The sequence below is a fragment of the Rhinatrema bivittatum genome, chromosome 2 (genome assembly GCF_901001135.1).
Source record: "Rhinatrema bivittatum chromosome 2, aRhiBiv1.1, whole genome shotgun sequence".
NCBI classification, from domain to species: Eukaryota; Metazoa; Chordata; class Amphibia; order Gymnophiona; family Rhinatrematidae; genus Rhinatrema; species Rhinatrema bivittatum.
In genome coordinates, this window is record NC_042616.1 from 715,325,012 (window position 1) to 715,345,388 (window position 20,377).

The 20,377-nt window shown below is 46.8% G+C and overlaps 1 protein-coding gene across 1 annotated transcript in view; it reads left to right on the top strand.

The window, feature by feature from the left end:
• Positions 1 to 20,377, top strand: part of POP1 (POP1 homolog, ribonuclease P/MRP subunit) — a 183,830-nt gene that overhangs the window by 64,587 nt on the left and 98,866 nt on the right. Inside the window, exons 8-9 of the mRNA XM_029591775.1 lie at positions 9,825 to 10,081; positions 10,223 to 10,316. Of these exons, the coding sequence (XP_029447635.1) occupies positions 9,825 to 10,081; positions 10,223 to 10,316 (351 nt within the window). The remainder of the gene's footprint in view (positions 1 to 9,824; positions 10,082 to 10,222; positions 10,317 to 20,377) is intronic.

Here is a 20,377-nt window from a genome sequence, read left to right on the forward strand (position 1 = left end):
GCACATCCTGATTCACAACGATCACCGGAAGTTCTTGCGTTTCAAGATTCTAGGTCGTCATTTCCAGTTCCGAGCGCTTCCATTTGGCCTGGCAACGGCCCTGCTCACTTTTACCAAGGTGATGGTCGTGGTGGCTGCAGCCCTCCAGCAAGAAGGGGTGATGGTTCACCCATATCTCGACGATTGGCTGATTCGAGCCAAGTTAGAAGAGGACTGCGTGCGGGCGGTACGCCGGGTGACCCATTGCCTTCAGTCCCTTGGTTAGGTGATCGAGGCGAAGAGTCATCTGACCCCTTCCCAGTCCCTGGAATATTTGGGAGCCCGCTTCGACACCTTCCTGGGCAGGGTATTCCTTATAACGGACAGGATGTGCAAATTGCAGCAGCATCTTCTACTGCATCTCCTGATCCCCAGAGTGTGGGACTATCTGCAAGTCCTAGGGCCCATGGATTCGACATTGGAATTGCTTCCTTGGGCCTTTGCTCACTTGAGACCATTGCAGACAGATCTCCTATTCTGGTGGAATCCAGTGTCTGAGCAGTACCAGTTACTGTTGCAGTTGTCGCAGCAGGCCCGGTCCAGCCTGGAGTGGTGGCTGTTGGAAGCCAACTTGCAAAAGGGAATGCCCCTCGACGTCCTGGATTGGGTGATCATGTCGACAGATGCAAGTCTCCAGGGCTGGGGAGCGGTGTGCCTGGGTCATGCGGCACAGGGTCTCTGGTCCCTGCCCGAACAGTCATGGTCCATCAGTCACCTAGAGCAGTCCGCAAGGCGTTGGTATCATTCCAGTCCCTGGTTCAGGGAAGGATGGTTCGCGTCTTCTCGGACAATGCCATACTGTGGCTTATCTCAATTGCAAGGGAGGAACCAGGAGTCCGGCCGTGGCGCAGGAGGCTCACGTCCTGTTTTGCTTGGGCCGAGTTTCATCTGGAAGAAATCGCAGCCTCTCTCACGTGCAGGCATGGACAACATGCAGGTGGACTTCCTCGGCCATCAGCAGCTGGACCACGGAGAATGGGAGCTGCCCTGGGAGGCTTGGAATCAAATTTGTGCCAGATGGGGAGTCCCCTAACTGGACCTCATGGTTACCCGCATCAACGCAAAGGCGGATTGGTTCTTCAGCCGGAAGAAGGAAGTCGGGGCGGTAGGAATGGACACTCTAGTTTGCAAATGGCCAACTGGAATTCTCCTGTATGTCTTCTCACCCTGGCCACTGATTGGTCGAGTCCTGCGGTGCATAGAAGATCATCCCGGGCCGGTAATTCTAGTGGCCTTGGTGGCCATGGTTTGCGGATCTGGTCTGACTAGCAACCGAAGGTCCATTGCGCCTGGCTCATTTCCCGGACCTCTTACGTCAAGGTCCCATCTTTTCGGATTGGGAGGATCAATTCTCTCTCGTAGCCTGACTTTTTTGAGAGGCGGAGGTTGCAAATGAAGGGGTGTTCGGAACAGGTGATTTCCACCCTGCTGTAGGGCAGGCAGCCCTGGACTTCTTTGGCTTACGTCCGGGTGTGGAAGGTGTTTGAGGCCTGGTGTGATCAACAAGGTTTAGTTCCGTCGTCTGTGTCCATTCCTCAGGTTTTGGGTGTCTAAAGGCTTGGCTTATAATTCCCTGAGGGTTCCGGTTTTGGCCCTGGGGTGTCTCAGAGGTCTGATGGGGGGCAGAACCCTGGCCAGCCACCCAGATGTAACAAGTCTTCTGAAACCAGTAATGCAGCTGTGCCGCATGACCTCCGATTCGTAAGACGTGCCTGGAGTGGAATCTCAGCCTAGTGCTACGGGCACTCTGTGATCCCCCCTTTTGAGCCTCTGGGGCACGCCTCTCTGAAGGACCTCATCTTGAAGACTGTGTTTCTGGTGGCCATTTGCTCTGCAAGGCGTGTGTCAGAATTGCAAGCTCTGTCCTGTAGGGATCCCTTCCTGTGCATTTTGGTGGATATAGTGCCCTCCTTTTTGCTGAAAGTGGTGTCTGTCTTCCATGTTAATCAGACCGTGGAGTTGCCCAGTTTTCCCGAATGGTCTCTTGACTGTACTTCTGGAAGGGATGTTCGCCGGATTCTTCTTCATTATTTGAAGGTCACTAACTCCTTTCGGAAGCCGGACCACCTTTTTGTTTTGTTTGGGGGTCTGAGGAAAGGTGAGAAGGCCGCCTTGACTCACTGGCTGAAGGAAACTATTTGCTTGGCCTGCATCGGTAACGGGCGATCCGTTCCTGCCGGATTGAAAGCTCACTCTACGAGGGTGCAAGCGGCTTCTTGGGTGGAGTGTCAGTTGTTGCCTGAAGAGGCAGTCTGGTCCTCCCTGCATACCTTTACAAGACATCACTGTCTGGATGTCAGGACTCCAGACCAAGCCCTTTTTGGAGAAAGTGTCCCGCCCGGTGTAATGTGGCTTCAGTACATTGCACTGAACTGGGTATGTACAGGAAAGGAAAATTTTGGTTCTTACATGCTAATTTTCATTCCTGTAATCCCACAGATCAGTCCAGGGACCCACCTGGGTGTTACTGCCGAAAGACTGATTTACCTGGACTTTAGCTGCTGTACATAAAAAAAAAAAAAAAAAATCCATCAGAATACAACTAGGACAATTCGGTGATAGGAACCATGGTTCGGACCTGGGGTTTTCAGGTTCGCGTCCATTTTTTTTTCTTTGTTTCTGTCCCTTGAGGGTTTTTTCTTTCATGTTAGCCCTTTTTTGGGAGTTAAATGGTTTTTTGTCTGTTTCTTGGTTTGGGTATGGATAAATACTGAGGAGCTGCAGGTGGCACACTTGGTATATAGCAGTGCCTCAAAGTTTTGTTCTCTGCCTCCATCTGCTGGTGGGCGTGCAAAAACCCACTGGTCTGGGCTGATCTGTGGTATTGCAGGTAAGAACCAATTTTCCTTTCTGGTAGAGGTCTCCTGCTGGTTTTAATTTGCTTATGTGCGAAGCATGTTTAGCGGGATGCCGACTCTTGATCCCAGTCTCCATGGATTCTCAGCCAGTCAAGAGGCCTAAGCTGTTGAGAAGCTCTTCAGGCCTATGATTTTCAGTGCCAGATGTTAAACAGATCCTGGTCTAAACATGCTGAAGTTGCAGGCAGGCTTTGTTTAGCCACGTAGTAGACTACGGCAGCGGTTCTTTTCCCACGTGCGTAGGCATGTGCGCGCATTCTCGCTGTGTGGCGTCTGCATGCGCAAGAATCTGTGTGCATATGGCCGCGGCCTAGATTTTAAGTGCTTACATCTGCGACCTAAACTCAAGTGCATATTTGCGCAGGTAAAGGTAATGATATAAGTCTGAAGGCTAAAATTGCGAGTTCATAAGCAGCTCCTTGCAATCTAAGTTATATTACCCTTATTTCCTCTGTAAGAGATAATGTGCAAGACTGAAGCATATCCTCTTAAAAGCTGTTTTCAAAAATGGTTTAAAAATCACTGGCCTATTTGGAATCCATCTCCCACAGTTCTTCTCATATGTATTTTAACCAGTTGTTCTTACCTGGAATCTAAACACACTCTATTGCACTCACTGAATTGCATTCAAGGGGATATTAATACAGAGATGCAGTTGATTTGACCAATAGCATTTCAGTCCTCTTTCATAAGGACCCAGGCCTGAAAACTGGTGGAGCAGCTAACCTGTGCTCTCAGGACATGCAATCAACATTTCAAAGGCACATAAACTGGATTTTCTTAGGCCATTTTCTACAATAGATTTATTTTTAAACCAAATAGATACACCACAAAGACTAATATCTAAATTGTATGCAGTCCTTTCTGGGAAATCCTAGCAATTTGAAATATCTGTATTACGGTAACAGAAGGGGGAAGTAGACTTGGGTCCTGCTTTTTCTAAGGATCCATGGGATTTAACTGGAGGAGCGCTCAAATGTGCACACAGTTTAAGGCAGGCTCGTATGACATTGTAAGCAAAACTTTGCAGTATCAGGTGTAAAGTCCGTGCACATATTCATGGGTGAAACTGTGAGTTTAGCCCAGCACATATGATTAAATTAGGCCCAGAGTTAGAGAAGACTGTTCAACATTCGAGACAGAAAAGTCTCTAAATATCCTACTAGCTGCACCTATAGTGGGTCAAGCTGGACAAGTTCTGTCTGCAGTTGTCAATAAAGCACTCAAAATTGCCACAGAGCATAAGGGGATCATCTGAGAATTTAAAGATTTCTTTTTTGAAAGAATATCTGCATTGAATTTGTTACACTTTTTTTAGCTTCCTTTTTAAAGAGGCTGTCATTGTCATGAAATGATACGTAAGGAAAGTGTGTAGCAATTGCTAAATCTCTGCAAAATTGTAACACATACAGCCATAAATTGATTTGTACCCAAATCATTTTATATGCTTTATTTTAATTTTTAATAAATTCCCCAGGGTTTTTCTGGAAGAGAAGACTGTAGTACCCCTTGCCAGCTACTTTATCCCTTGGAAGAATAGCGGAAGGAGTGTGTTTGTGGGGGTTTGTGTTTTTTTTTTTTTAAATTGTATAAATATATTGGAATGTGTGTGTGGGTGTTTTTTTTTTTGGGGGGGGGGGGGGGGAGGGGTTCTCTTCTCGGTGCACTCCAGCATTTTCCTAACAGGTCTCAGTGCATCACTGAAACTCCCCCTTGGGGAACAGTCGTAACTTGCTTCTGCCTCATGCTAAAAAAAAAAAAAAAAAAGGCAGGTTCTTGAATGAGGTTAGGTAAGAAGAGAAAATTTAGTGCTAGACTTTTTTTTTTTTTTTGTCCCTCATTTGGGTATTTGCATAAATGTACATGAACAGCACATAACATAATAAATTTTAGCAGAAAAAGACCCAAGTGGTCCATCTAGTCTGCCCAGCAAGCTGTTTTGGGGGGTTTTTTTTTCTTGGGGTAACTGTTGATCTATGTGGCTTGCCCTAATCACTTTTCCTTCTCTCCCTCATTTAATCACTAGTAATCCTTTGTGCTTATCCCATGCTCATTTGAATCCTGTTACTGTCCTTGTCCTCATCACCTCTACTGGGAGGGCATTCTATGCATCCACTACTCTTTCTGTGAAGAAATATTTACTGATTTTGATCCTGGCTCAACCCCCTTGGTCTGTCATCATGCCTGTCTCCTTGTCTCATCCAGTGTTTACACATTTAGGTCCTTCAGTCTCATCTCAAAATTCCTTTGGTAAACATTGTAGTTGCCTTTCTTTAGACCCCTTTTATCTTATCTCTATCCTTCTTGAGATAATCTCCAGAACTGAACATAGTACTTCAAATGAGGCCTCACCAATGACCTATACAGGGGCATTATCACCTCCTTTTTTTTTCTGCTGGTTATGCCTGTCTTTGCAGCCCTCTTTGAAAAAAATCTCCACTCATAGTGAGGTAAAATATTATACCCAAACCAAAATTCTACAACACCCCACTCACTCACTGTGGAATAAATATTTAGTATGGGATGAGAGAGGTTTCATACATAATCTGTTGCCTGCCTCCACGGCTTTGCTAACAGAAATTCTTTTAATGTAATCATAAACATACCTCCTTCCCAACCACAATTTAAATTTTTATTATCTTTTTCTATTTTTACTCTGTTAAAAAGTATGATCTCTTATATAAAAATAAGTTCTTATATTTCTCTAATGCTGACTAAACCGGCTGTTCACACAACACTACGCTAATTTCTTATACTCTTCTTAAATGTCCCGAACACTTAGCTATAAAATTCTCCAAACATGGCCATGTTTCGAAAAGAAGATTTTCTTCATCAGGGGAGTCCTCGTTTCATCTCATCTCCTCACTGTCTGGTTTCATTGCTCGGTGTAGATGGCGTTCTCCATTTTTTTTCTCAAAACATTCTTTTAAACTGGTCAACAAATCTTGAACCTACCACATTCTGGTAATACCTCCTGAATGAAGGCACACCCATCACTTATTTATATTAGTGAAGCTCATTCAATTTCTTCATTCAGACCCTTGGAAGTTACTGTTTTTAAGTTTAAAGATCCACTGCTGTTCGCGGTAATTTAAACTTTTCTTCACATCTCCTCGAACATTTTCCTCCACCATATCGATGATTGTCCACCAGAGCTGCTCAAACTGATGATTCTGGTTTATGCAATGTTCAACAAGCGGGACATCTATCGTACTAGTATTAAGTCTCGATCTGTGTTCAATTAATCTGGTTTTTATGGCCCTCTATGTCCGCCCTACATAAATCTTTGGGCAAGTACGTAGAAACACAATTGGAGTCACTCCTTCGTCTTACACGGTATCCTGTAACTGGATCCTGCCATTCTACTCCCTTTATCGTTAGCTTACACATGTCACATCGTGTACACTGTCTGTGTTGACCCTGATTTGATACGTTGGTTATTCCTCTCATAATGTTGGCATGAACAACCAGGTCCCTGATATTTGGGCCCTTGGTCGTGGCAATAAGAGGGCCTCTCTTCAAATTCCTTATACATTGATAAGATATGCCAGTGCTTACGTATTGAAGATATAATTGATGCCTTCGCTGTACTTTTGGGGCAATATGCATGTTAATCTACCATGATCTTTTTTGTTTTGATGTTCCCGATCAGTTATAATGGGGAAACTAATAGAGTACAGAAATCAATAGAATCACCATTTTCAGGTTCCAAACATTTTTTTAGGCAATGGAAACAGAAATTGGGGCACTTACTGAAAACACAATCCAAGGGACAACTCTGATTTTCAACAACAGGGGGGCAGAATGACTAGACAACATTACAAGAATCAAACGTTTGCCAAGAACCTTCATCAATAATTAACTTGTCGGAGTTTAGATTAACTAGAGATCAAACACAAGTTTGAGAACAGACTTTCTTTTGTCCCGACACAATTTCATAAACCTTTTGATACTAGAATCTGGATACATAGGTTTATTAGGAAGCTACAAATTGTTTTTCAGCTCCCAGTCAGCAGGGACATATTTCTATTATTCAACCGAAGTCATCGTGGATCCCACAGGGACCAGTAGACCCTCACATTCAAATATTTATTACTCCAGGATTTAGAACGTATTGAATCACAGGAAACACCACAATATCATAATCTTTTGAAACAGTCAAGAGAAGCTTTAATTTAATTGTCGAAGGAGAAAAAGGTGGTCATTAAACCCACCGATAAAGGGGGGGGCCATAGTGGTTCAAGATGCTAATACATTTAGAACCACTATGTTGCAGCATTTAGAAGATCCAAAATACTATCTAGAAATGACCCAGGATCCCACTATGGAGTTAATTAACAAAGTTCAGCAATTGACAGAACCGGCACTTTTTTTTTTTAACCTCTAAAGAGAAGAGGTATTTACAGAGAAACACCCAAGTATACCGCTCATATACTCAGTTCCTAAAGTTCACAAAAAGTCACACCTCAGTCAATAAGATGTGCCACTGCTTACAGTCTTATCAATGTATAAGGAGTTTGAAGAGAGGCCTCTTATTGCCACGACCAGGGGCCCAAATATCAGGGACCTGGTTGTTCATGCCGACATTATGAGAGGAATAACCAATGTGTCAAATCAGGGTCAACACACAGTGTACATGATGTAACATGTGTAAGCTAACAATAGGAGTAGAATTGCAGGATCCAGTTACAGGATACCATGTAAGATGGAGTGACTCCCAATTGTGTTTCTAAGAATGTGGTTTATATCATTCAATGTACTTGCCTGAAGATTTATGTAGGGCGGACATCGAGGGCCATAAAAAACAGATTAATTAAACACAGATCGAGACTTAATACTAGAACGATGGAGGCCCCATTTGTTGAACATTGCATAAATCAGAATCATCAGTCTGAGCAGCTCCTGTGGAGAAAAATGTTCAAGGAGATTTGAAGAAAAGTTTAAATTACCGCGAACAGCAGTGGATCTTTAAACTTAAAACAGTAACTCTAGAGGGTCTGAATGAAGAAATCGAATGGGCTTCACTAATATAAATAGGTAATGGGAATGTCTTCATTCAGGAGGTATTACCAGAATGTGGTAGGTTCAAGCCGTGGTGCATTTTAGATCTGTTGACCAGTTTAAAAGAATGTTTGTGAGAGGAAAAAATGGAGAACGCCATCTATACTAAGCAATGAAACCCAGTGAGGAGATGAGATGAAACGAGGACTCCCCTGATGAAGAAAATCTTCTTTTCGAAACATGGCCATGTTGGGAGAATTTTACAGCTAAGTATTCGGGACATTTAAAGAGTATAAGAAATTAGTGTGGCGTTGTGTTAACAGTCTTAGAGAAATATATATAAAAATAAGTTCTTATAAGAGATCATACTTTTTAACACAGAGTAAAAATAGAAAAATTTAATAAAAGTTTCTATTGTGGTTGGGAAGGAGGTACGTTTATGATTACATTAAAATAATTTCTATTAGCAAAGCCGTGGAGGCAGGCAACAGATTATGTATGAAACCTATCTCATCCCATACTAAATATTTATTGCACAGTGAGTGGGTGGGGTGTTGTAGAATTTTGTTTGTCTTTGCAGCCCGGCATCCTTCAAGCCTTAGCAACTGCCTTGTCATATTTCTTCGCTGCCTTCAAATTGTCTGACACTATCACCCCGAGGTCCCTCTCCTAGTCTGTGTACATCAGACTTTTGTCCCCCATCATGTACAGCTCCTTTAGATTTTCTGCACCCCAGATGCATGAGACTGCATGTCTTGGCATTCAATCCCAGCTGCCAAATCTTTGACCAAGTTTTCTTAGATTGCTGTTCATTTTCTCCACTCCTTCAGGTATCTTCACTCTGATGCAGATCTTGGTGTCATTCACAAAAAGACAAACTTTTCCTTCTAATCTTTCCATAATGTCACTCGCAAAGATATTGAACAGAACCAGACCCAAAACCAATCCCTGAGTCACTCCACTTATTCTTCACTCCTCAGAGTGGGTTCCATTTATGAATACTCCCTGTTGTCTGCCAATTAACTAATTTCTGATCCATTCCATCATCATGGGACCCATTCCCAGGCTTTTCAATATGTTCCTGAGCCTCCTATAAGGGAGCATATCAAAAGCTTTGCTGAAATCCAGATGAATCACATCAAGTGCTCTTCCTTGATCTTATTCTCTAGACTGCCAATCAGAAAGGCAGTAGAACACATTATTATAGATCTGGCAGAACTGAGTAATCCAGTCACTTATACTGAATAATCTTTACTCCAGGTGTCACTTCGCACTGTAGCCTTCAATTTATACCCACAGGCAGTGAGTTCAGTAAATCCTCAGAGGGTGGATCTGGCAGCAAAAATCAAGCAGTGCAGGAGAGATTTCCTTTTATTCCTCCCTAATTTGCATATTGCATCAGATACCCAAAAAGGTACAATTATGGAGACATCTCAGTCTTAATCATTATATTAATCTTATTGCATACCCCTGTTCCAAAAGAGAACCAGAACGGAATAAATCCAAAAAACCTCATATGCCCTATTTAGCTGCCATCTGCCATGTTGCTGTATATTAAGAATAAGCTATTGGATGCCTGGAAAATTGTATTCTTCTTTTATTACTTGAAATCATTTGTAACAGGCATGTTTAACTTTTTTTTTTTTTCATGAAATGAGATTCACGCCTGGAGTAGTACCGGGGGGAGGTGGTATTTGATCCCATTACAGGGAGAAGGACTCTGCATCAGGAATGATATTAGACCTTGCAAAATAGGTAATAACCAAAGGAAGACATCTCATTATTTATAGTTCTTGTCTGTCAGATAAGATTTTTTTATTCTACATTCCATTGGTTACCTGTCACCCTAAAGATTAACTGCTACACAGTCTCTCTGCAAAAATAATAAACGCCTTAACTGAAGCTTTACATGGACTGTTTCTGCAGGATATATTGACTGAGCTGAAACGAGTTTGTCAGTGTGCCAAGAAGCCAGACACCAGTGCTTGTACTGCAGAGGCCATCCTTACTCAGCATCAAGAAGGGAAACCAGCTGTAGGCACAAAGACTGTTGGCAAGAAAAGGAAGAGAGAGTCTGGAGAAGGGGAGAGAGCTGTACCTGTAAAAAAGATTATCGGTGATGGAACCAGGGATTCACCACACCCATATTGTTGGATATCACACGAGACTGGCATCACTGTCAGGTATGTGTCTGACAGAATGAATGTCATCCAGTGTCACTAGCATACATGTACACCGTACTTCTGGAAGATAATGCTGAATATTACACAACTTACTTGGTCTGATTTGGTGTTGGGGTTGTGTGTTTTGTTTTTTTTTTCCAGTGATTTGACCATGGAGATTATCCGGTATCGACTGATTGGGCCTCTGTCACACTATGTGCTTGGTGAAGCTCTAAAAGCTGCTTCTGTCCACTCGGTAAGATCATGCTCCATTTACTTGTCTGATGTCCACAATACAAAAATACATTACTATTTAGATAATCTCAAATAGTTTGAGAGATCTTTATACTTTAAGGTAGAAAATGTATGATATATTGAAAGAAATTTATTGTATGTTTGGTATTTCACTAATACGATAGGCCATTCTAATCTTTGAGAATCTCAAATCTTTGTTTTTAATATCTCTAATGAATATTCATCAGATTTGCTTTGATGTGCTAGGTTTTTATTTTGACCCTGCAGTTTCTTCCAGTTCAGTTGCAACCAAGGCTTGGATCTTGACATGAGTTTTCATTTTACAACTACCCAGCAATTCCCCACCCCCCCTCCACATAACATGTTTTTATATCCCTCTCAACTTAACATTTAGTCCAGTTGTTGCAGTGATGGACCTGGGCCAAGGACCATGCACCAGGGTTGTTTCCAGAACTTTGCAATCCTGGGCCCTGAATAAGGTCGCTAGTTATCACCTTATCAACCATAATTCCCCCCAGCCTCTCTCCCCATGAGTAGGTTTAAAGTTACCCACTGCCTGGATAACTTTAAACCTGACCGAATAGAGCAGAGTAGATTTAAAGGTGTGGGGTTAAACTCATCTAGCTAAATTTTACCCAAGCCGGGAGCTGGTACAGTCTTACTGTTTACCCGGCTGCTTCCAACACTTGTCGGACAATAATAGAACCGGCCAGGAGTACAGTAGGAATTTACTGGCTTCCAGTTTGGATTTGAGAAGGGGGTTCAGGTGTGTGCAAGAGGGTGTAGTGATAGGCAGGGGGGGGACTTGGTGCCTTTTATTTAATTATGTGGAGGTAGGGGCTGGCCTCAGGTCACTATGGACTGCTTCTTTTTATTTATTTTGGGGTTTAGGGGGGATTGGGCACCATGCCCACACATTTTAATTTAAGTGAAAACTGTGGGTTTGGGCCTGAAGGCCCAGAAGGTGTGTCTGTTTTTTGGTTTTTTGTTTTTTTTTAATACTTAATTGGCTCTGTTCTGACTATTAACTGGTTAAGCATCAGATTATCTGGGTACACATAACCAGATAACTCTAGGACTGCCTCAAAGCAGTCATACAGTTACCAGTGTAACTTACCAGCAGTCAGCATTATCCAGTTGTCAGCCAAATAACTTTGCATTGCTTCAAAGGAGCTCGGGCCAGCCCTGACTTATTTGGCTAAGTTTTTAGCAAGCTAAGTGGGGATGGTCAAATTCGCAGACAAATCCCTTCTGAAAATAGACCCTTTTTATAATTAATCTTTATAACATTTCTTTCAGAATTTGAGTGTTATGGCTGTCTTGTGTTAAGTCGTCTTGGCTGTGTAGAAATAAATGTCAATAAATAAAAATAAGGTGATACCATTTTTATTGGCCATTTCTTGATTAGCTTTCTAGAGTTTCACTTCATGAGGTCTGAACAGAATGAACAGGTCATAGAAAAGATGTTGCCTGAACATACAAGTGAATCCTAGGTTGTTACATTCATACCGCTATTGTAATTTATTTTTATTATTCATGCGCATGTCTAAGGCATATTCCAGAATGCCGTAGAAAGCGAAATAAAAATTTAAAATGTGAATTGCTAGTTTGGATAAGTGTCCTCCTCCCCTCTTTTTCTTCTGTAGTAATGCTAAATGCTTAAAGTGCTGGTGTAACCAATCACTTTAAAAAAGCACACATCAAGTAAATTAGCCCCACTTGTGTTAAATTGTATTAAATTGCATGATTGTATAAATTCAGCAATGCTGGGTAATGCATTTCAAAGCAAAGATCCAACTATGAGCAACAAGGAGCTGTTCCCTGTACGTACCCGGATCAGTCCAGACTCCTGGGTTTTGCCCCCCCTCTAGCAGATGGAGACAGAAGTTTACAAACAAAACTCCGCCTATATCTAGGCTGGTGCCACCTACAGTCTGGCAGTCTTCTTCTGTCTCCTAGCAGGTGGAGAGGGTGCAAAACCTGCAGTCTGAGCTGAGGCCTAGTTTAAAAAAAAAAAAAAAAAAAAAAAGTGATTGGTTAGATAGGGTGTTTTTAGGTTGTGGAGTGTTCTTTCCTTGACGCTGGGACCGCAGTGGGGTGCCTGCAGGTCCGAGCCTGTCTCCTCCCGGGGGGGTGAGGTCCCGCAGGGGCTTTTCCTCCGGGGAGTGGAGCGCGCTGAGGGCCCTTGCCAGCGTTCTAGCCTGGGGGTGAAACCGGGGAGCTCGGTTCACTCCCCCCAGGTGGTCCCGGAGCCGGCGGCGAACGGTAAAAAAAACAAAAAAAAACAAACTTTTGTTTCTCTTTTCTTGCCTGTCTCTCTTTTCTCTCCCGGTTCGGGCTCGTTGGCATGCGGGGGAGGGGGAGCGGCGCCGCGGGTGGTGATTGATTTTTTTCTGGCTTGTTTCGGCTCCTTCTCTGTGGAGCATGCCGCGGCGTCCAGTGTGCAGGGCCTGCGGGGCGGCCCGTCGCCTTTCCCGGGACAGCCTTTGTTCCGGCTGTGTCTCGGGCGGCGAGGGCGTTTCGGCGGGACCCGGTTCGCGGCAGCCGGAGGCTTCGGGACGCAGATCAGGGGCAGTAGGTCCGTTCCCGCGGAGCGCGGGAACGGGCGCCATTTTGGAGGCAGCGATTTCGGCGGGAAAATCCGCCATCTTGGGCTCGGCGGGGCCTGGCTGCGCTGCGCCACCGTCGCCGGGGGGAGCGGAGGACGCTCCTCCTGCACTGTCCCCACAGCGGAGGGTTTCCGAGGGGGACCAGTCTCCGGCGGTGAGCGATCCGGAGGAGGATCCGGATCGCAGCTCTTCGGACTCCTTCTCCTTGGAGTTTGTTCTGGTGATGCATAGGGCTTTTAAAGCAAGCAGGCAGGCCAGAAAAAGATCGCGGGGAGCGCCGGATTCGGGGCGGGGGGCCGGAGCCTAAACGGAGCACCAGGCCCTCTCCTGTCTCGGATCCCCCGGGGGGAGCACGCCCGCTCCGTTTGGGGGCTCCGCGGGGGGATGCCGAGACGGACTCCGAATTTGGGGATCCGGAGGAGCCGGATCCACAAGCGCAACCGCGTGGCGTTGACGGGGAGGGGGATCAGGGAGCTAGTGAGTCGAGTGGTCTCCGCGCGTCGGATGGCGATGACCCTAAGGTAGTGCGTTTATTTAGGAGCGACGAATTAGCGCCGCTGATCCCGGCGATCCTCGGTGAGTTGACGATAGACTTGCCACGACCGGAGTCGCGCCTCGGACGCACAGACCCCGTCGTGTTGGGGCTGAGGGGACCACCGACGGCTTTTCCATTGCATTTTTCGGTGTCCGATTTGCTTTTTAAGGAGTGGGACACTCCTGATTTGGGGTTGAAGGTGGCTAAGGCCATGGACAAGCTTTATCACCTGACGGAGGACGCGCTCGAGCTCCTTAAGATTCCGAAACTGGACTCTGCGGTGGCGGCGGTCACCAAGAGGACTACCATCCCGGTAACGGGAGGGACGGCACTCAAGGATTTGCAGGATCGTAAGCTGGAGGTGCAGCTTAAGAGAATTTTTGAAGTCTCCGCGCTTGGAGTACGAGCAGCGATCTGTAGCGGTTTCTCTCTCCGTGCGGGGCTCAGCAGAAAGCTGCTGGGCCCACCTAACGAAGGTTTGTCGCCGGAGGAAGCGCAGCAGGCGGCTCGTTTGGAGGCAGTGATTGCCTATAGCGCGGATGCCTTTCATGATTTGCTCCGTTCTTCGGCACGGGCGATGGTCTCGGCGGTTTCGGCTCGGCGTCTGTTATGGCTCCGCCATTGGGCGGCGGACGTTTCGTCAAAGGCTCGTTTAGGCTCACTGCCATTTAAGGGGAAGTTACTTTTTGGTAAGGAGCTGGAGGATTTGATTGAGTCTTTGGGCGAGAACAAGATCCATCGTTTGCCGGAGGACAGGCCGCGTCGGGGGACGCCGGCCACGCGGGGTAGATTCCGTGGGGGTCGGCGGCCCCGTAATGCGCGAGGGGCGGTCTCGTCTTTTCGCCACAATGCGGCTAGGCAGCAGGCGTACACGCAGTCCTTTCGAGGGCGCCGGTTCGGTAGACCCGGGACCGGGTCCGGAACTCCGGGCGGGAAACTGCCACAATGATGGGCTGCCGGCCCACGCCCCGGTGCCCGTGATCGGCGGCAGGCTGATGCAGTTTGCCGGGGAGTGGGCCAAAATCACGTCGGATCAGTGGGTGCTGGACGTGATAAATCGCGGCTACGCGTTAGATTTTGCACGGCGGCCCCCGCCTTGTTTCATGGTGTCGCCCGGCGGTTTTTCCGAGAAGCGGCTGGCGTTGCGGGGCACGATCCGGCATCTGTTAGCCCTGGGCGCGATCGTACCCGTACCGTTCCACGAGCTACGCACCGGCAGGTATTCCATTTACTTTCTGGTACCAAAAAAAGAGGGCACGTTTCGTCCGATTCTCGACCTCAAGGGCGTCAACAGGTGCTTGCGGATCCCCAGGTTTCGCATGGAGACTCTACGGTCGGTCATCGCGTCCGTGAGGCAAGGGGAGTTCCTCGCTTCTCTGGATCTCACGGAGGCGTATCTTCACATCGGGATCTGCGCGGATCACCAGCGCTACCTTCGATTTGCGGTGTTGGGACAGCATTTTCAGTTTCAAGCACTACCATTCGGGCTGGCGACAGCCCCGCGGACCTTTACAAAGATCATGGTGGTGGTGGCTGCTCATCTTCGCAAGGAGGGGTGTCTGGTTCATCCGTATCTGGACGATTGGTTGATTCGGGCGAAGTCCGAGCGTCTCTGTCGGTTGGCGGTTCGACGAGTGATCGAGTTGTTGGAGAGTCTTGGCTGGGTGATCAATCGAGCCAAGAGCCGGCTAGAACCGTCGCAATCCCTGGAGTTTTTGGGGGCTTTGTTCGACACGCGTCAGGGCATGGTTTATTTGACGCAGGAGCGCAGAATCAAACTGCAGTGTCAAGCCCGGCGTTTGTTGGACAAGCCCATGCCGGTTGTCTGGGACTATCTACAAATGGTAGGGTCTATGACGTCCACGCGGGAATTGGTTCCTTGGGCGTTCGCGCATATGCGACCGTTACAATTGGCCTTACTCTCCCGCTGGAACCCGGTGTCAGAACAGTTTCAGCTGCCGTTACCGCTGCCACGTTCGGCCCGTGCCAGCATGGCCTGGTGGCTCTGTCACAACAACTTGACCAAGGGCATTTCGCTGGCTCTGCCCTCGTGGACGGTGGTCACCACGGACGCCAGTCTGTACGGCTGGGGTGCGGTGTGTCTCCGGAGCTCGGTGCAGGGCATATGGTCCTCGACGGAGGCGGCGTGGTCCATCAATCGGCTGGAGACCAGGGCGGTGAGGTTCGCCCTGCGGGAGTTCCTGCCGTTGGTTCGCGGTTAGGCGGTCAGGATTCTGTCGGACAATGCGACAACGGTAGCGTACATCAACCGGCAGGGCGGCACCAGAAGCCTGCCGGTGGCCGCCGAGGCGCGGCAGTTGATGGCTTGGGCCGAGCGGCATCTGCAATGCATTGCGGCGTCGCATATTGCGGGCGTGGAAAACGTCCAGGCGGACTTTCTGAGTCGACATCGGCTGGATCCAGGCGAATGGGAACTCGCGGACGTGGCGTTTCGAAGCATTTGTGCCAGGTGGGGAACACCTGTGCTAGACCTGATGGCGATGTTCAAAAATGCCAAAGCGCCGCGGTTTTTTGCCCGTCGCCGGGAGACGGGGGCGGAGGGAGTCGACGCCCTTGCGTTGCCTTGGCCGACAGGGGTGCTCCTCTATGTGTTTCCTCCGTGGCCCCTCATCGGTCGGACGCTGAGGCGCATCGAACTTCACCCGTCGCCCGTGATTCTAGTCGCACCCGAGTGGCCGCGGCGGCCGTGGTTCGCGGACCTTCAGAACTTGGCGCTGGGGCCTCCCCTGCGGTTTCCGTATGTGCCGGACCTGCTACATCAGGGGCCAGTTTGTTTCGACCAGGTCGAATGCTTCTGTCTAGCGGCATGGCTTTTGAGAGGCGTAGGTTGAAGAAACGGGGTTATTCTGATGCGGTGGTCACAACGCTGTTACGGTCGCGCAAGCCTTCCACATCTCTGGCGTATGTACGAGTATGGACGATCTTTGAGACGTGGTGCCTGGCACAGGCTATTCGGCCTACTCGGGCCTCGGTGCCAGAGGTGTTGCTTTTCCTCCAGGATGGTTTGGCGAAAGGCTTGTCTTGCAGTTCGCTTAGGGTGCAAGTGGCGGCACTTGCCTTGCTGCGCGGGCAGGTCCACGGGGTGGCATTGTCTGCGCACCCGGACGTCGTTCGTTTCCTCCGGGGCGCTAAGCTTTTACGTCCTCCGTTCCGTTCTCCGTGTCCTTCGTGGAGTTTGAATCTGGTGTTGAAGGCCTTATGTTCCGCTCCCTTCGAGCCTATCCGCGGAGCTACAGTGAAAGACTTGACACTGAAGGTGGTTTTTCTGGTGGCTGTGGCGTCGGCGAGGAGGGTGTCGGAGCTTCAAGCCTTGTCTTGTCGGGAACCTTTCTTGAGGATTACGGATTCGGGGGTGTCGCTTCGTACGGTGCCTTCCTTCTTGCCTAAGGTGGTCTCGGCTTTTCATCTCAACCAGTCGGTGGAGTTGCCTGCGTTTTCTGAGGCCGATAAGTTGCTTCCGAATTATCGAGATTTGCAGCAGCTAGACGTGAGGAGAGCCCTTTTAAGTTATCTAGAGGTGACGAACCCCTTTCGGAGATCGGATCATCTTTTTGTCTTGTGGGGCGGTCCTCGACGCGGTCAGGCGGCTTCCAAGACTACCATTGCGCGCTGGTTGAAGGAGGCCATTGGTTCCGCATATCTGCTGCAGGGCAAGTCTGTTCCGGTGGGGCTTAAGGCTCATTCTACGCGTTCTCAGGCTGCCTCCTGGGCGGAGTGCAGTCAGGTTTCGGCGGAAGACATTTGTAGAGCGGCAACCTGGAAGTCGTTGCATACCTTTGCTCGTCATTATCGCCTTGATGTGAGTGCACCGGGTACCGGCGGTTTCGGGGCAGGGGTGCTCAGAGCGGGACTCTCCGGATCCCACCCTAGTTAAGGTAGCTCTGGTACATCCCAGGAGTCTGGACTGATCCGGGTACGTACAGGGAAAAGAAAATTAGGTCTTACCTTAGTTAATTTTCGTTCCTGTAGTACCACGGATCAGTCCAGAATCCCGCCCGGCGAGTCTACTGTTCGGTATGAGAATCCGGTCTGCGGACGGTATGGTTTCTTTCTGTCCATTCTGTCTCTGTTGTCTCTTTTCTTCGTTATCGATGGCTCTGGTTCTGGTCCCATTTGGGGGATAGTTGAGCAGTTAGTTTGGTTGGTAGGTTCCTGTATATAGTTCGTTTGTAGTGATTTTGGGGGCTTCATCTGCTTTGACATTAAGTAAGACTGCCAGACTGTAGGTGGTACCAGCCTAGATATAGGCGGAGTTTTGTTTGTAAACTTCTGTCTCCATCTGCTAGAGGGGGGGCAAAACCCAGGAGTCTGGACTGATCCGTGGTACTACAGGAACGAAAATTAACTAAGGTAAGACCTAATTTTCTTTTAAAAAGAGCACTGGGGCAAAGTTGTGGAAAGGCATATATCTTGGAATGGGTGAGGAAGACTTGCAAAGTCCTTGAATATCCCTCCAAGCACGATCAAGATGATTATTAAGAAGTGGAAGGTGTTTGGTATCAACAAAACCCTGCTTAGATCATTTTGTCCCTCCTAAAATGGATGCTGTGGCAAGGAGGAGACGACAATACCCCAAGCAATCCACAAATTTGGTCTGTTTGGTAGGGTGGAAAGACGGAAGCCATTACTTAAAGAAGCACTGAATCCCATTTGAAGTATACAGCGGAGGATTCAGAAGAAATTGTAGCCATCTGGCAAAAAATGTTTGTGGTCTGATAACACTAAAATAGTGTTTTGGCCTGAATGCAAAGCATTAACGTTTGGTACAAACACTACATAGCACATTATCCAGAGAACACCATCCCTACTATAAAACATGATGGTGGCAGGCAGAATTATATTATGGAGATGTTTTTCATTGGTAGGGACTGGGACAGTTCTCAGGATAGAAGGGACAATGAATGGCAAAGCGTTCTTGAGAGAAACCTGTTGCCATCTGCAAGAAAGCTGAAACTGGAACACAAGTTCATCTTTCAGTATAACGATCTGAAACTCACAGTCAAAGCTACACTGGAGTGGCTAAAGAAAAAAAAGATAAAGGTCTTGGAGTGGCCCATTCAGAGCCCTGACCTCAAACAAATCTGTAGCATGACTTGAAGATTGCTGTCCAACACTCCCCAAGGAACTGGACAGAGCTTGAACAGTTCTATTATTGACAAATTTAGGTGTGCAACGTTGATGGAAACCTTTCTGAACAAATTCATATAGAAATGACAGCAGAAAAGGGCCAAATGGTCCATCCAGTCTGTCCAAGCCTGGAGACTCAATATATGCAAATGTATCTCATGCATATTCATTGTGGATATCCTGGCTGGGGGGTCTACCTCTAAGGCAGGAAAGCCCTGCCTTAGAGGTAGACTTCTTTATGGGGAGAATTTGGAAAAATTGGTGAAGCACCTGGAGGTCTCTTAAGACTCAAGTTACCGGAGGTTAAACCTTAAGGGTCCCTGCCCAGTAGGCAGATGTTCTGAGAAGCCAGGTATTATTGCCCAGGAAAGAGTTCAGCTTCACAACGGCAGTATCCCAGTAAGTCTCTGACCTTTGAGTTGCTGCCAGAGTTCCCAGGACAATTTTGGTATCAGTTTAGGGGGGCTTAAAGGCAGGTCTTTCCAAATTTTTAGCCAATGTGACCTCATGTTAACATTTGAAAAATTCACATGACTCCAGAAAATAACTTAAACAAATTAGCAGGAGTTATGGTTAAAATGTATTTATATGCCACCCCTATCTGGGATGACTCACAATAAAACATAGATAAATAAACATAAGCATCACTAGCCATAGGATAATAGTTTTATTGTGAGATAACATCCAGTCAGTCCCCTCTCATGACATCTGGTCAACAGGTCAGAACCAAGCAGCACAGTATCAGAAGGAAAGATATCCACAGCCGTGGCTAGCCAGAGAGCAAAAAATAAGGTTTTTTAGTAATTTCTTAAACACTTTTTCAGGCAGATCATCTATCTCAGCCTGTCTGGTAAACTATTCCAGAGGTCTGGACCTGCAACTGAAAACTCAATTCTTCAAATTTAAGAACATAAGAAATTGCCATGCTGGGTCAGACCAAGGGTCCATCTAGCCAAGCATTCTGTTTCCCTCAGAGGCCAAACCTGGCAAGTACCCAAACACCAAGAAGATCCCATGCTACTGATGCCAATAATAGCAGAGGCCATTCCCTAAGACAGCTTTATTAATAGCAGTTAATGGACTTCTCCTCCAAGAACTTATCCAAACCTTTTTTGAACCCAGCTACACTAACTGCACTAACCACATCCTCTGTCAACAAATTCCAGAGCTTAATTGTGCATTGAGTGAAAAAGAATTGTCTCCGATTAGTCTTAGAATGTACTACTTGCTACCTTCATGGAGTGCTCCCTTGTCCTTCTGTTATCCGAAAGTGTAAATAACCAATTCACATATACTCATAAGAACATGCCATACTGGGTCAGACCAAGGGTCCATAAAGCTTAGCATCCTGTTTCCAACAGTGGCCAATCCAGGCCATAAGAACCTGGCAAGTACCCAAAAACTAAGTCTATTCCATGTTACTGTTGCTAGTAATAGCAGTGGCTATTTTCTAAGTCAACTCAATAGCAGGTAATGGACTTCTCCTCCAAGAAAGTATCCAATCCTTTTTTAAACACAGCTATACTAACTGCATTAACCACATCCTCTGGCAACAAATTCCAGAGTTTAATTGTGTGTTGCGTGAAGAAGAACTTTCTCCGATTAGTTTTAAATGTGCCACATGCTAACTTCATGGCGTGCCTCCTAGTCTTTCTATTATCTGAAAGACTAAATAACCGATTCAGATCTACTTTTTCAAGACCTCTCATGATCTTAAAGACCTCTATCATATCCCCCCTCAGCCATCTCTTCTTCAAGCTGAACAGTCCT